This window comes from Castor canadensis, chromosome 1 (assembly GCF_047511655.1).
Source record: "Castor canadensis chromosome 1, mCasCan1.hap1v2, whole genome shotgun sequence".
Classification (NCBI taxonomy): Eukaryota; Metazoa; Chordata; class Mammalia; order Rodentia; family Castoridae; genus Castor; species Castor canadensis.
In genome coordinates, this window is record NC_133386.1 from 200953492 (window position 1) to 200971129 (window position 17638).

Below are 17638 nucleotides of genomic sequence, written 5' to 3' on the forward strand. Positions count from 1 at the left end.
ACAGAAAATCAGTAACAAAATCTGAACTAAACTAAATACTATTCTTTCTATAAGGCCACAATATTTCTCTTTAAGTATTCACTTGACTCATAATTGACATTTACTAGTCATTACTTAATTCCACACATCACGTCACACGTAGAGTAACAACATCTGTAACACACCTTTCAATTTTCCATCAAAGTCAGGGCTTGTGGCCACCTGGAGTCCTGGATGTGGTAAGAGAAAACAGGTGACATCGGAGAAACACGAGTGAATATGATTTCGAACATTCTGAATCTCTTCGTGTTGCTGTTCCTTCACCTGCCAATGAAGACCAACATCTTACCAACCAAAGACTGCTTGGTTTTCTTCACTAGAAACCACTAGTATGAGGGCAAAGGAAAGAAGACTTCCCAACTCTGACAGTGGCCAATGAGAAAACTCAGAACCCCAAGAAGCAATAAATGCATGAATGTGATTAACCATATTTGGCTCCTATAGCCAACAAAGAACAGGTGCTACAGAGTTTGCTTCACATGAATATTGCACAATGTTTAAGAAAAAAAGAAGGTTTGTGAGTGGGAAGGAGGATCTAACCAGTTAGTAGTGACTGACAAAGGACTCCTGTGCTAGGATACATAAACAGGCTTAGCCTGTTTATATTCATGCCAAAGAAAGCAAGTAAGAATACTGAGTAAGAGCAGAACGAGAATGTGACATTCTAAAAGCACATATAGAATCTGGTTTAAAATATAAAATGGAAATTATATCACACTTGGGCTTTTGGCCAGAGTTCTTCTTTATAATTCCTGTGTATTATATACCCAGGTTAATTTCACCATGAAAAAATGGTATTGGTTTATGCTAAGATTCATACATATTTAGCATATTTAGTAATATTTTCAATAAGCTGCTTTAAATACAATAGCCAAAGAAAAATGAGAAAGTTGTCACTCCTTTTAGCTAATTCCTCAAGAGATTATATACACTTACCTGTAAACGCTTATCTAAAAACGCCATTCCTCCTTGCAGTCCATAGTTGTATTCATAAGGGAAACTCCAGTCTCGAACCAAAAACATCAGTGTCTATTTCAGCAAAGAGTAAAACATATTATAACACTGCATAAATGCATTTTTAAGATAATCATTGTAACACTTCTTTGCATGATCCCCATTTCTTCAAAGGAGGCAAGGAAATGTGCTGATAGATTTATCTATTCCATAGTGTCCTGAAACTTTATAAGCACTACAAGGACATGTTTAAGTCAAATGTGAGGTTAATACATCCCATCTGCTATTTTCATTCTCACAAGTTAACAGGAATAGAAGAAATTGTTGAGAAATCATTAAATTCAGGATTCTGCCCTAAAGGCAAATAAGAGGAATGTAGGAAAGGATAAAAGAGAAAATAAAATGGATACTAACTAATCATAAGATCAGATCTGCTATTTACATTAAAAGAGAAAAGAACTAGCAGGGCTTGGCCCATACCAGTTCCAACAAAAAGAAAAAGCGGGAGGGTGAATAATGCTCAAATGGAAAGCACTCTAGTCTTACTTGACTTTTCTGTGCTTTTCATCTTTAAAAACGTAATTAGCTAAAGTAGGGGTCAGGAAATATTTTCTGTAAAGGACCAAAAGTAAAAATTTTAAGCAGCTCCTCAACTCTGTTACTATAGTAGGAAAGCAGCCACAATAACACACACATCAGAGTGGCTGTGTTCCACTAACACTTTAGCTATGAACACCAATGTGGAAGTTTCAGGTCATTTACACATCCTGAAACATTACTGCTCTTTTCTTTTTTTTCCCACCCACTGAAAAGTATAAGGGTTTTGCCTAGCAGGTTCAAGGCCCTGAGTTCAACCATATATCAACACGGGCACTCATACTCTCTGAAGGTGTAGCTCAGCAGTACAGTACTTGCTTAGTGTGCGTTAAGACCCTGGGTTTGATTCCCAGTTCTGCAAAAAGAAAGGACAAAAAAGAGCTGGACATGGTGAAGCACACATGTAATTCCAGCACTGGGGAGGCTGAAGCAGGAGGATACTTGAGTTCAAAGCCAACCTGGACTATATACATAGCAAGTTCCCGGCCAGCTTGCGATTCATAGTGAGACCCTATCTCAAAAAACAAATACAGTGCCAGTGGCTCACACCTGTAATCTTAGCTACTCAGGAGGCAGAAATCAGGAGGACCTCAAAGCCAGCCTTGGGCAAATAGTTCGTTGAGACCCTATCTGGAAAAAAAAAAAAAGTTTACAAGAAAGGGCTGGCAGAGTGGCTGAAGCTGTAACAGTGCCTGCCTAGCAAGCATGAGGGCCTGAGTTCAAACCCCAGTGCTACCAAAAAGAAAAAAAAAAAAACAAAACAAAAAAAACAGGCTGAGGGCATGGCTCAAGTGGTAGAGCATCTGACTAGCAAGTTCGAAACCCTGAGTTCAAACCCAGTACCACGGAAAATAAAAACAAAACAAAAACAAACAAACAAAAATTCCTTAGCTTATAAGTCATGTAAAATCAGGCAGCAGGTCAGATTTGGCCTGTGAACCGTGGTTTGCTGATCTGTGAACTAATACAAAAATATGAATCATATTCAGTTATTATTTTACCTGGAAGGGTTTTTGGAAAATTTCATCCATTGCCAGACGACCATATTCTGTGAACAACTGTAAGAAAGAAGAGTTAAGAGTTTATAAGGCAAATTTATTTAATACTTCTGGTACTCTTTAGCAAAGTATTCATTTAACATACTGGATGCTACTCAAATTGAAACCAAAGTTCTATAGTTTAGAAATCCCACAGGAGCCATGAAGCCTAAAATAACCTGGAATACATTGCCTTTCTACAGACCATTCTCAGACAGCAGCCCCCGAGGGCTCTGCTACAGATGAGATTAGTAAGATCACAGCACACCTCTGCTCACAACCCTATACCCTCACTCAGTATTAAAGCTAGTTCTTACATTTTAATCCAGCTACAGTGGAATCCCCCTTGCTGAGCCTCAAACACTCTGGAAACGCAACTGTCTCAGGGCCTTTGTTCTGTAACATTCTTCTCCCAAATATCCCCAGGATCAGCTCCTTAGTTTCTTCAGGTCTGTACTCAAATGGGTCCTTCTCAATGAAGCCTTCCTTGGCCATTTACCTAAAAGGATTACCACTTTCCACACAGTATTTCTTGCCACTTTTTTTAAATTTTCTCCCTAACATCACTATCTAATATGCTATACCTTTACTTAACTTGACTAGTGTCTGTCTTTACTACAAATATTTTTTGGGGGGTGGGACTCAGGTTTGAAACCAGAGCTTTGCACTTACAAAGTAGCACTCTACCACTTGAGCCAAACCTCCAATCCATTTTGGTCTGGTTATTTTGGAGATGGGGTCTCATAAGCTACTTGTCTGGGATGGCCTCAAATCGTAATCCTCCCAATCTCAGCCTCCCAAGTAGTTAGTATTACAGGCATGAGCCACTGGTGTCCAGCACACTATTAATATTTAAACTCCACGGGGCAAGAACATTTGCTTGTTCTGTGCACTCTGCATCTCCAGCAGCAAGAAAAATACTGAGCCCATAGTATTCGTTAAGATTAAGGTTTATATGTAATTTACCTGTTTCTTCACGAAGTCTCACTAAAAGTATAACAAAGCTTAAGTGCTACAAACTTGGGGCTGGAGATGTGGCTCAAGTGGATGAGCACCTGCCTTGCAAAGCATGAAGTCCTGAGTTCAAACCCCAGTGCGATCCAAAAAAAAAAACCACAAACTCACAGGACAAAGAGAATAGGAAATATGATAGCAGCAAGAAGCCACAAACACTATGGAAAGGAAACAGATTAGAATTGCTGAGGGTTGACTTTCTCTGTCCTGCTAAGAAATAAGCAGATTCTCAGCCAGGTGTTGTGGTGCACACCTGTGATTCCAGCACTTAGGAGATTGAGTTTGAGGCCATCATGGGCTACACAGTGAGACCCTGCCTCAAAGCAACAACAAAAAGAAAGGAATAATAAGCAGATTCTCTCAGTAGAATCACTGAAAGGCTGAAAAATGACAAACACAGTTACCCTGCAAGAGGGGTATGAGAGTAAGGTGAACAACTAAAGGAATGTTTGCAAGTCTCTGGAGAGAGCACCTACACCCCCAGGTTCCCACCTTCTAAGTACCATGCACTTCCTACCCCACAAAAATGGCAAGTGTATTATCTAGAGAAGTTAAACAAAAAAAAGTCCAGGCTAGGCATGGCAGTGGAGACAGAAGGACTGAGACTCAAGGCCAGCCCAGGCAAAAAGCTATCAATACCCTATCTCAAAAACAAGTCAGATGTAGCTGTATACGCCTGTAATCCCAGATACTGGAGAGGCAGAGATAAGAAGATCCAAAAGACCCTATCTGGGGGGGAAAAAAAAAGTCTGGACTTGGTATCAAACTCCATTAAGGTTAAGAGTAAATCTCCTACATTACTAGAAACAGATACTTAAGTCAAAGTGTACAAGGTGGGATCCTTAACCTGCTCTGATTCTGCTGAGTTTAAAGAAATCTCTGGGGAAACTGAGCCCAAGAATAAAACTGAAAAAACTGACATTTAAGAGCCAGTAACAAAATAGCTAGCTAGGCAATCACAACTCATCGCCCCACTGGATCCAAACCTACAAGACCCACCTTCGTTCAGATTTCTTTTCCTTTTTATTTTTTTAGTACTGGGGATTGAACCACAGTGCACATGCTAGGCAAGCACTCTGCCACTGAGCTATATCCCCAGCCCTTTTTATTTTTATTTTGAGACAAGAGCTCACTATCTTGTACTGGATGGCCTCAAACTTGGATCCTCCTGACTCAGTCTCCAGAGGAGCTGAATCACAGGCATGCCTGGCTCTAACTCAGATTTTTAGTGGCTTACTCCTAAAGACAGGTGGTCAAAGACCACCAAAAATTTGAGTAAAGCCTCTAGGAGGAAGACAAAAACCCATGTCCTTCAATTACAGAGTATCATCTTATATTATTCCTTTTAATAATTTCTTTCCCTTCATTTCTCTTTTTACTAAAATTCCTAAATAAATACCTAAATAGCTATTAACACCTAAATCTCTCTTAAACTGATCTTCTACTTTATTTTTGGCAGTACCGGGGAGTTTGAACTCAGGGCCTCACATTTGCTAGGCAGGCACTGCACAACATGAGCCACACCCCAGCCCTTCTAAATTGATGCTTTTTCCTTTTGTGTATGCCCGGCCTATCTTCCTCTATGCCACACCTTTTTTTTTTTTTTAATTTTTATTGTTTTATTATTCATATGTGCATACAATGCTTGGGTCATTTCTCTCTATGTCACCCCTTTATTCTTCCCTTTCTCATACTCCCTCTCTTCCATTCTCTCTCCTCTCCTTTTGCTCTCTTCCCCTCCTTCCTGATTCCTTTTCTTTATATCTTTATTCAACCTATTGGGGAAATGTTTTCTAATTTAATTTTAAGTCATATTTACTGAATGTTCCCTTTTTCTAACTTGAGGATCTTTTTTGTTGTTGTTTCCTAAATGTTGCTTTTTAACAGCATCCTGTTGTTATTTCTTAACTGCAACATCTTATCTCACTGAGATGAGTTTACAAAGAATAAACAAAAAGCCTTCACTAAGGCATCATGAAAATACATGCCTAGAAAAGATTTTATAAGCTTCAGAAACAAAAATGTCACATACAAAACATCAGGAATCACACAGTGAGGACTTCATCAACAATACTGGAAGCCAGACAGCAATTAAGTAATGACTTCAGAATTCTAAAAGAATATTAGTTCCATTCTATAATTAATATGCAAATGCTCAAGTCCCTTAGATTACATGGCAAAGTATTTAGATCATTTCTAGATTACTTACACTACCTAATAAAATGCAAGTGGCATGTAAACAAGTATCATACTGTATTAGGGAATGATGACAAGAAAAAATGGCCAACACATGTTCAATACAGCTGCAATTTTTTAAAAAATATTTCCAGTCCAGGATTGGTTGAATGCATGGACGTAGAACCTTCAGATACAAAAGACCACAACTGTATATATACAGATATAATGAGAAAAATGTGGGCATATTTTAACCAAAAATTATGATATAACTATTGGAAGACTGAAAGGGAAGAAAACTGGGTGAAGCTAGGAGCTGGTGGCTCATGCCTGTGATCCTAGTTATTCAGGAGGCAGAGATCACAAGGACTGTGGTTTGAAGCCAGCCCAGGAAAATAGTTCTCAAGATCTTATCTCGAAAAAACCCATCACAAAAATAGGGCTGGTAGAGTGGCTCAAGGTGTAGGCCTTGAGTTCAAACCTCAATACCGCAAAAAGAAAAGGGGGTAAAAGGTAGTAGAAATCTTAATTAAGGTAGAACTAAATCTTAATTTCATGTACGTTATTAATATTTAAGCTTTAAAAATCAAAAAGCAGTATAAGCATGTTAAAAGTTTAGAAGCACAGCACAGAAAAAAAAAGCATTCCAAGCTGTTGCCTCTACAGAAAAGTACTAGCTAATACAACCATTATGGAAAACAGTATAGCGGTTCCTCAAAAAATTAAAATTAGTGGTGTGCTAAACAAACCTTTGGAGGTATATTAGCAGCATAACTAATTTAGCCATTGCTGTCAGTCACCTTCAGACAAGTTTCAATAACTTCATGAGAAATTTTGTACTTTTTATATTGTATGATTTTGTATTGAGAGAATTTCAGAAGAAGTTTAATACTTTTATAATTTAATGCATTTTCTAGAAAAAAATTAAAAACAAAACTCCCAAATGATTCAGAAATCCCATTACTTGGAACATAATCCAAAGGAAATGAAATCAGCATGTTTAAAGTGTACTTCTGCATGTGTGGTTAAATCTTTTATGCGACTCACCATTTTGAAGTGTTTCATATAGGTCTCATTAAGTTTATTCTACATTTTTAATATTTTGTGGCTACAGTGAGTACTTTCTATTACATTTTAAAACTTTTACTGTTTGTAGATAGGAATGCCTCCTGATTTTTTGTATTTGTAGCTTGTGATGGTGCAAGTTATTTTTCTGAGTTCAACATAAGTTACCAGTTGATTCTTGTGTATTTCCAGGCATAATATCCTTGTAACATTTATATTTATATAGTTGCTGGATCTACAACCAGCCTTGTCAAGTGAGACAAGTCCTCCAAACATTAAGTCCAGCTTAATGTGAAATGCTATGGTTAAGAAGTGGTTTCTCCTCCAAGGGTTCATGTGTTGGAGGCTTAGCCTTCAATGCATCTGTGCTGAGATGGTGGTACTTTTTTTGTGGTACTGGATTTGAATCCAGGCTTCACACTTGCTAGGCAGGCGCTCTATCAGAGGTGGTGGTAGTTTGAGAAGGATTGTGGGAGGTCTTTATAGTCATTGGGGGTATACTCTTGAAAAGGATTAATGTAGTTCTCGTGGGACCCTAGTTGGTCCCCAGTCTCTTCTTTGGCTTCCTTCCCTACAATGTGATCACTCACTCTCATACATGCTCCTGCCACTGTGATGTCACCCACCACAAGGACTTCAGCAAAGCTAAGCTGATGCTGACACAATGCCCCTGAACCTCCAGAATCATGAGCTAATAAATAAACCTCTTCTTTATAGTTACCTAGTTTCAGGTATTTTGTTATAGAAACAGAAAATGGACTACACCGTGAGTAAATGTATGAGCAAACCAACTAATCCACTGATTTAATGCCTTAAAAGTAGCCATATCCCCTTAATGCGAAAAAAGCTTCTCACTTCATAGTCTAACACTGGAATCACCGTGCACATAATGCTCCAGATCTTCTCCTCCCACCACTCAGACACTTTCACTGCACTATCTGCCAACTTCTATATTCATCTCCACAATGAAGAAATCCCCCCTAAATTTCCAGGTGCTTCTCTGAGTATTTCTTATACCTTCTTACTTTAACTAAAACCTTAGGGTCCAAAAATTTTCCCTGCAGTCAAATCAAGTACTGACAATTATTCTCTCACACCCCAGATATCTCAGGATCAAAAGGTGGTGTCATTGACTTCTTTGCTTCCTTTTGTCACTTCTCAACCATCATTCTTCACTGCCTTGCAAAAAGCCCTACTTCTTCAGGATCTGTGCCATTTGTACACATACTCTTTCCCTCATTCCTTACTGTGGTCCATCTACAAACCATCTAGTCTCTCTCTCTCTCACTAAGGACTTTGACACTTGATTCAGTGTTTTCCTCCATCAATGTAAGCACTTCCATTCAATCCCTGCCTTACAAGTCCTTGCCATATGACCTCCAGTGATTTCTTCCACTCCAACATATCCACATCTTAGACTGTCACCCATAACATTTCTACCGCCAAATTCACAATTCAAGTATTCTACTCTTCCTACAACTTCCCAAACCTTTTTTAACTATTCCTAGTATTATTCTTCTTTGCCCTCCCAAGACTTCCATTCCAAAGAGTCTTCTATGTTCCCTTGCAAACATAGATCTTCCAGAATTCCCTCTCCTGATCCAGAGACTTACAAGTTATCCACAACATCTGCTTCTACCTCAACCCCCAAATCTTTCCATCACCCAGTCTACAACTGTTGCACAAACCACAAAAGGTATTTTCACTAGACTATTTACTTATAAAGAAGAATTTTAAAAATACATTTTTACTGGGAAAATCTCCAAACTTTAATGTGTTCCCAAACACTTAGTTACATCCAGCCAAGGACCAGAGTTGTGGCTCAGGCAGTAGAGTGCCTGCTTTGCAAGCATGAAGCCTTAAGTTCAAACTCTCATCCAACCAAAAAAAAAAAAATCTAGCCATGCACACACCTGCAATCCCAGCCCTCCGAAGGCTGAGGCAGGAAAATAAAAAATTCAAGGCAGGCCTAGGCTACCTAGCAAGTTTGAGTCCAGCCTAGGCTACAGAGTAAGACTGCCTCAAAAAAAAAAAGATGAAAAAAATAATATTTATACCCAGTGAGTTAATGGAACTCAAGAATGTAAAGTAGTAGTGCTCTAAGCACTTGTTTCTTGAAGCCATAAAGAAAACATGATATGTGAACTGAGTTCAAAGACAGGAAATTAAGTGCCCTACATGGTAGTAGAAGAGATACTAAGAAAAAAGAAAGAAAAAAAGCAACTTTGGCCAGGCATGGGTGGCTCATGCCTGTAATCCTAGCTACTCTGCCTAGGAGGCAGAGTTCAGTAGGATTGCAGTTTGAAGGCAGCCTGGGAATAATTCAGGAGACTGTATCTCAAAAAAACCCTTCATGAAAAAGGGCTGGTAGAGTGGCTCAAGGTGTAGCCCTGAGCTCAAATCCCAGTACCACAAAAGAAACAAGCAACTCTGTTACAAGATTAAGCAAGTTAAATTCTGTAGGAAAAGAGTGAATGAGCCTGGCACTGGTAGCTCACGCCTGTAATCCAAGCTACGCAGGAGGCAGAGATCAGGAGGATCGCAGTTAGAAGCCAGGCCATGCAAATACTTTGCAAGACCCTATTTTGAAAAAAAAACCCATCACGAAAATAGGGCTGGTGGAACAGCTCAAGGTGAAGGACCTAAGTTCAAACCCCAGTACCACAAAAAAAAAAAAAGAGTAAATGAAAGGCCATAATTGGTAATGGAAAGGAAAAAAGAGCCATGTTAAATAGACTGTACTGAAGAACTAACCAAGGCTTAAATATAATGCGATAATCTGGAAAACAATACAGATGCCTGAGAAACCCAGTAACAGTTAAAAAAATGATTGAAGAGTGTGTAACATAGTTCTCAGGAGAAACTGGAAACAGGAAAATCAGCTGCAGAGCTGCTGTAAGTCCACACACAGATAACAAGATCAGTGCAGGAGATAAAGGGCTATATAGGACAAAAGAATCAGAAAGGCTGTTATTGAAATAATAAGGGAAAACATTCAATGCTTAAACATATCTTAGGTGTGAGGAACCAGAAGATGCTGGAACTCTTTGGAATGATATTAAAGGAATTATGTAAAAACATCATAATTTCCTTATCACCTTCATAATGTGAACTGTGTTTTACAAAAAATATATATATGTATATATATATGTGTGTGTATATATATATATATATATTGAATTCCTAACACCTAGTACCTGTGAATGTGATCTTATTTAGAAATAGGGTCTTCACAGATGTAACCAAGTTAAAACAAGGTCATTAGGGTGAACCTAATAGAATGTAACTAGCATCCTTACAAGAAAAAATAGAACAGAACAAGTACAACACCACATAAAGACACAGAGATGCACAGACAGAGAGAGAGGACGGCCATGTGAGGACAGAAGCACAGACTGAAGTGTGCAATTGCAAGCCAAAAGATGCCAAGGACTGCCAGCAACCACTGGAAGCTAGAAGAAGCAAGAAAAGATTCTCCCCTCCATGCTCAAAGACAGCTCAGCCTGCCGATACCCTGATTTCTAACTTCTGGCCTCCAACATTTTATTATTTTAAGCCACCCACTTTGTGGTACTTTGTTATAGCCGTCCTAGAAATCTAATACATCACCCAAGCCTGTTGATATTTGTCTCTCTCTCACTGCCTATACTATAAAATCTGTAACAGTAAGAACCATGTCTACCTCACTGTTAAATCTATAACACATAACCCTTAGTCTCACACAAGGTAAGCATTTGAAAGCTATGTGAAAGGAAGGAGTCAGAAAGAAATGTTTCAGATAAAAAATGGTGACAGAACACAAGCCACAGAGATTTAACATTTCCTCTGCTGGGTTTTGGTCTTGCTTTGGTTCCACCCCTCCTTTCTCTACCCCATTCCTCCACTTTGGAGTGGGAATGTTCATTCTGTGCAAGTATAACTTGCTTTCTGAATTTTACATGGGCTCACAGCTATGAGTTTGTTGAGTCTCAGAGGAGACTTTGGACATGTACTTTTGAACAATGTTGGAACTATTAAAGACTCTGGAGATTATTGGAGAGGACTCATTTTGCATTATGGCCATGAGACTTTGGAAGCCAGGGGAAGAATGTTATGGTTTAGATATGAAGTATTCCCCAAAGGCCTACGTGTTGAAGGCTTGGTCCCCAGTTAGGAGCTGCAATCATTGTAAGGTGACTGGATCATGAGGGCTCAAATTTCACTAATGGATTAACCATAATTTGATAGCATTATTGGGAGGTGGAGGGAAGTAGGGCCCAGTAAGAGAAAGTAGGTCACTGGGAGCACGTCTTTGAAAAGGGTCTTGTCCCTAGTCCCTTGCTCTCTGCTTCCTGGCCACCATGAGGTGAGCAATTTTGCTGCTCCCCACCTTTCCACATGCTGTTTTGCCTCATCAAATCACAGAAAAAAATGGAGCCAGCTGACCATGGGCTGAAACTTCTAAAACTGTGAGCCAAAATAACTCTTTCCTATTCAAGTTGCTTTTCTCAAAAAAAAATCTTTCCTATTAAAAAAAATAATGGAGGGCTGCAAAGTGGCTCAAGTGGTAGAGCACCTGCTTAAGGTGTAAGGCCCTGAGTTCAAACTCCAGTACCACTACCAAAAAAAAAAAAAAATCCTTGCTCCCCTAAAAATCTATTCTAAACACAGCAGCCAGTGATCCTTTTGCAACATGTCCAATAACATCATTCCTCTGCTTGACCCTTCCATGACTCCCATCTCCTTCAAAGGAAAAGCCAAGAGCTAGAATGACTGGAACCTCATTGCCTTTCTGACTTCATCACTTAGCCCCTTCCCATCACACCCACTAACCCTACCTGCTGACCACCTTGCTGTTCCTTGATCAAGCCAAGCACAATCCACCACAGGGTCCTTCTTCTTGCCTTCCCTCTCCTGTTATCACTTCTCCTTCAGACATGCCCAAAAGACTTGCTCTCTTTCTTCAACTTTCTGATCAAATCACTGAGGCCTTCCCTAGCCACCCTGCTCCTTCTCCACTGAATAGATACGGACAGTATAGAATTACTAGGAACCAAAAATCTCCCTCCATATTTCAATCATTTGCTAAAATCTACTTAATCCTAAAATTTTTCTCTACCTTAAAATCTTTTTTTCCAGTGCTGGGGACCTTGTACATACTAGGTAAACACTCTACCACTGAACTACATCATCCCAGCCCCTTCATCTTAAAACTTTAAAATGATGCATTATAATGTTAAAATGTTTAGGAAGAATATGTACCTGCAGCTGTTGAAGATCATCTTCCTGAATGTTCTGAGACAAATTGTAAATCTAGAAAACAAAAGTCCAGATTAATACTACTCTGGCTTACTTCTAACAAATCCCAAGTAAGCCTCAATCACTGAAGAGAACCTCTCTGCAACTAAATGTCTACCTATGAGACATGAAAGTTGTTTGAAGAGTAATATTATCTTGTCTTTGGAAAGCTATGAATATGAGGCTGAAATCACAAAATCTTTACAGTTTAAAATGGTTTGAGTTTTTTTAATAATACTTATTCACATATAGTAACCTAAGTGGAAAAATACTTTAGCTGTTTCTTGATCTTCCAAGAGTTTACCTTACATCTATAGTCTAAAAAGAACGACTACGTACCATCACAAGAATTCTGTTACAGAACAGTAACTGAAATAAGATGTCCTCCCTTTATCGTATTTCCTCTCTTATTTCCAAGTCAAGTATTTTTACCTGAACAGAACTCGTCATGGTGCTGAGAGCAAAGATGGTAGCACAGTCTTTCACAGTTGACTGGCTGTCAAATGCCCCCTGGGTATCCATCAGAACAACTGCAACCTAAAATGAAAGAAAAAACAAACAAAACAGGTTAAGGTGAGGAAGGGAGAAAATGTAAAGGAGAAATCAAAAGCACAGGTAACATTTACATGAGCCATAAGCACATGTTTGTAGTTTCTATCAGAAAAATACAATTATTTAGGTGCCTTGCTTTGACCACAGCACTTTGCTGGAAAAGGTATCTGCTATGACCTGGAGTAATACACAAAACAGGCATCCACAGAAACATGGAGGAGGGAAAGTGCCCCACTTAGCTCACTACCCAGCCAGACATTCAATGTTTTCAAAATGAAAAAATTCAAAAATTTTTTTAAAAGTTTAAAAAAAACAGATAAAATTAAAAATAGTTTATTGACTTACTTATAATCTTACAGGCAGGGTTATTTTGACATCTATCTGCAAGGCTGAATTCATCTCTCAACTTTCTAAGTTTTCTGGTTGTATGACACAAGAAAATTAACATTTATTTCAACCTTTACAAAAGGCAGAACACAATAAAGATTCCATAAAGAGAATCTATGCTATAAAATATAACCAGGCTTCATGAAACCACAGGCTTTCTAAAATGTCTAATGACTTTATCCAGTCCCACCCTAAAAATTAGATTTACACCAAATGTTATTACTCTTATTATCCTTATGCAACTTGCTATGGCTTGAAGTAGTATAATTTTAAAATATGTCTTTTCAAATTTATGCATATCAAAACCAGTTCCAAAAGAAGACAGGGTTTAATTACTGCAAAAGTCAGCAGACAAGCTTCCCATGAAAGTTTAGTGAGTCCAAGAAAAGAACCACCATAGCCAAAACGTTTTTAAAGCTGAGTGCTGCCAGTGGCTCACACATGTAATCCTAACTACTTGGAAGGATCAAGGTTCAAGGCCAGGCAAATAGTATGCAAGCCCCCATCTCCAAAATAACCAGGTACCAGTGGCTCACATGTATAATCCTAGCTACCCAGGAGGCAGAGATCAGGAGGATCACAGTTTGAAGCCAGCCTGGGCAAAAAGTTTTTGAAACCCTATCTCAAAAACACCCAACATGAAACAGGGCTGGTGGAGTGGCTCAAGTGATACAGCACCTGCCTAGCAAGCATGAGGTTCTGAGTTCAAGTCCCAGTACCACCAAAATAAGATTTATAGTAATAAATACAAATGAAAATATTATAACGTTATCTTTATTCTTAGAAATGATACTATAATTTTCAGTAGTTTATATTCAGGGCCAATTAAACATATTACTTATCTCTGAGTTTATTTTGATATCCTAACACACATTGTGGTAGAATAGACATAAATTCAAGCAAAAGAGATTCCTATGCAAAAAAATATTAAAAGTAAATAAGGTTTCTAGGCTAAATACACTAAAATCTAATGACATTGAAAGTTTTATCTTGTCTCTTTATTCATTGTAATGAGGATACTTTTCAATTAAATGAGCAATCACAACTAATCCTGGCTGGGACAAGTGGATATCCACATGTAAAAGAATGATGTTGGGAACTGGGTGTAGTGGTGCACACCTGCAATCCCAGCACTCAGGAGGCAAAGGCAGAGAATCATGAGTTTGAGGCCAGCCTAGGTTATACAATAAGACATTGCCTCAAAAAAAAAAATAAAATAAAGGGAACTCAAAAAAAATGTGAAGGCTTCTTAAAAATCTAAACATAGATCTACCATATGATCCAGCAATACCACTCTTGGGGATATACCCAAAAGACTGTGACACAGGTTACTCCAGAGGCACCTGCACACCCATGTTTATTGCGGTACTATTCACAATAGCCAAGTTATGGAAACAGCCAAGATGCCCCACCACTGACGAATGGATTAAGAAAATGTGATATTTATACACAATGGCATTTAATGCAGCCATGAAGAAGAATGAAATGTTATCATTCTCAAGTAAATGAATGGAACTGGAGAACATCATTCTGAGTGAGGTTAGCCTGGCCCAAAAGACCAAAAATCGTAAGTTCTCCCTCATATTCGGACATTAGATCAAGGGCAAACACAACAAGGGGATTGGACTTTGATCACATGATAAAGCGAGAGCACACTAGGGAGGTATGAGGATAAGTAAGACACCCAAAAAACTAGGTAGCATTTGTTGCCCTCAATGCAGAGAAACTAATGCAGATACTTTAAAGTGACAGAGGCCAATAGGAGAAGGGGACCAGAAACTAGAGAAAAGGTTACTTCAAGAAGAATTAATTTAGAAGGTAACACACATGAACAGGAAAGCAATGCAAGTCAACTCCCATATACCTATCCTTATCTCAATTAGCAAAAACCCTTGTTCCCTCCTATTATTGTTTATACTCTCTCTTCAACAAAATTAGAGATAAGGGCAAATAGTTTCTGTCTGGTAGCGAGGGGGTAGGGGGGAGAGGGAGGGGGCAAGGGGGTAAGGGAGAGGGCGGGGGGAAGGAGGGAGAAATGACCCAAACATTGTATGCACATATGAATAAAAGAAAAAAGAAAAAAAAGAAATACATTTTATCCCATGACCAAACACACACATACATAATGCTGAAATGAAATTTGTATGTGTATCACACTTCTGATGCTTTCCATTCTGCTCTTAAATATTGGTCATGAGCCAATAAACTTACTTGTCTACCACTAATAAGTCATGGTCATAGTTTTTAAAAGCCATGGCCCAAGCTGGGTGCCAATGGCTCACACCTATAAGCCTAGCTCCTTGGGAGGCTGAGATACGGAGGATCACAGTTTGAGACCAGCCTGGGCAAAGAGTTCACAAGACCCCATCTCCAAAAATAACGAGAACAAAATGGACTGGAGGTGTGGCTCAAGAGGTAGACAGCCTGCTTTGCAGTGTAAAGCCCTGAGTTCAAACCCCAGTCCCACAAAAAAGAAAAAGCAATAAAATGTCCACTAATAAGGAAACAGGTGTTCAAAATGTACTGCATTCATATATTGATTATGTAGGTTAAAACAAAGGAAACAGATTTATATGGTTAAGATATTTTTTTTTTCGCAGTACTGGGATTTGAACTCAGGCCTTCTCACTAGCTAGGCAGATGCTTTACCACTTGAGCCACACCTCTAGTCAAAAATGTTTTTAATTAAAAAGCAAAAGCATTCTGAAGGTGTGGCACAAGTAGAGGAAGGCCTTGAGTTCAAACTCCAGTATTGCAAAAAAAAAAAAAAAAAAAAAAACTTTTTTTTTTAAGTGATTTAAAAGGCAAAAGCAAGTGATCATCAAAAGCAAGGCTGAGCCAGGAGGACTAAGAGTTCAAAGCCAGCCTGGGCTACATAGTGAAAGCCTATCCGCGCCACCCTTCCCCTGCCCAAAAAAACACCTAGAATCCCAGTATTAGGGAAGCACGTAGATTATGGGTTTGAGGCTAGCCTGGACTACATATGGAGACCCTACATCTCTCATTACAAAAAAAAAGCAAATGAATGCTCTACTTTTTAAGCCAAGTAAGTTTCAAGCTAAAATCTCATAGAGTATTAAAAAATTAAGACAACTATGCTAGCCAGTGCTGGTGGCTCTCACCTGTAATCCTAGCTATTCAGGCAGAGATCAAGAGCATCGCAATTTGAAAACACCCCAGGCAAATAGTTCTCGGAACCCTATCTCAAAAAACCCTTCACAAAAATTAGGCTGGTGGAGTGGCTCAAGGTGAAGGCCCTGAGTTCAAGCCTCAGTATCGCAAAAAAAGACAATTATGCTAAACTTTTTCTTTTTCTTCTTTTTTTTTTTTGGTTAGCATCTAATGCTCAGTCTGGCATTTACCCATTGTCATATTGACTTTTTAAAGCACTCATAATCCTGCTGAATGTTTAAACATAGTTTTTTAAAACAGTACAAAATACAACAATGAAGTATCACTAATTAGATATGATGAAAATCTATTAGAATGATGAAAAGCTCAAGTACTGACAACGGCAAATGCTGGCAAGGATGTAGGACAAAAGGAACTCTCATTCATTGCTACTATTTTGGAAGACAGTTTGGCAGTTTCTGGCAAAAGTAAATATACTCTTACTACACAATCCTGAAAAAAGCATTCCTTGGTACATACCCAAAGGACATGAAAATGTATATCCCAACAAAAACTTACACATGAGTATTTACAGCAGCTTTATTCTAACTGTCAAAACTTGGAAGTAACCAAAATATCCTTCAGTAGGTAAAGAGATAAGAGATGATACATCCACACGATGAATTATTATTGAGTATAAAAAGAAATGACAGCCAGGCACATGCCTGTAATCCCAGCTCTAAGGGGCTGAGGACGGAGGGTGGTGAGTTCAGGGTCAGTCTCAACTATATAGCGAGACCCTGTCTCAAAAGAGAAAAAAGAAATGAGCACAAAAAAAAAAAAAAAAAAAAACATACAGGAACCTTAAAAGCACACTGTTAAGTGAAAAGAAGCTATTTTGAAAAGTCTACAAACTGTTTGAGTCCAGATAGATAACATTCTGAAAAAGGCAAAACTATAGAGACACTAAAAATATCCATGATTGTCAGGAGTGCAGGGGGGACAGAAGAAAGGGGCACATAGGTGGGTCATAGGGGACCTTTAGGGTAATGTATGATAAGATAATGATAGACAAAAGGCCATTATTCATTGGTCAAAACCCACAAAATATGGGGCTGGCGGTATAGCTCAGTGGTAGAGCATGTGTTTAGGATACATGAGGCCCTTGATTCAATCCCCAGTACGAGAGAAAGAAAGGGGGCTGGAAGTATGAAGAGAGAGAAATAAAATATTAAAAGAATAAGGAAAATGATAAGAAAAAATAGATGGAAAAACAGCAATCAAGAGTTGTGTATTAACTCTCCAGCTCCCAAAATATTCACTGAATTAGAATTTAAGAAAAGGTTGACTCTAAAGACCTTAAGCCCTAAAAAGATTCAGAAACATCAGGAACAGCTATGAAAGCATGCTGTTAAAATTGATTTAAGAAA

At 38.6% G+C, this 17638-nt stretch overlaps 1 protein-coding gene across 3 annotated transcripts in view; it reads right to left on the bottom strand.

The window, feature by feature from the left end:
• The window catches only part of Atl3 (atlastin GTPase 3), a 50572-nt gene that overhangs the window by 20849 nt on the left and 12085 nt on the right, over nt 1-17638 (bottom strand). For all 3 annotated transcript variants that reach the window (XM_020159030.2, XM_020159029.2, XM_020159028.2), the window contains 5 exons: nt 12591-12695; nt 12123-12173; nt 2592-2648; nt 976-1068; nt 165-303 (listed from right to left, as the gene is read on the bottom strand). In XM_020159030.2, the coding sequence (XP_020014619.2) occupies nt 165-303; nt 976-1068; nt 2592-2648; nt 12123-12173; nt 12591-12695 (445 nt within the window). The remainder of the gene's footprint in view (nt 1-164; nt 304-975; nt 1069-2591; nt 2649-12122; nt 12174-12590; nt 12696-17638) is intronic.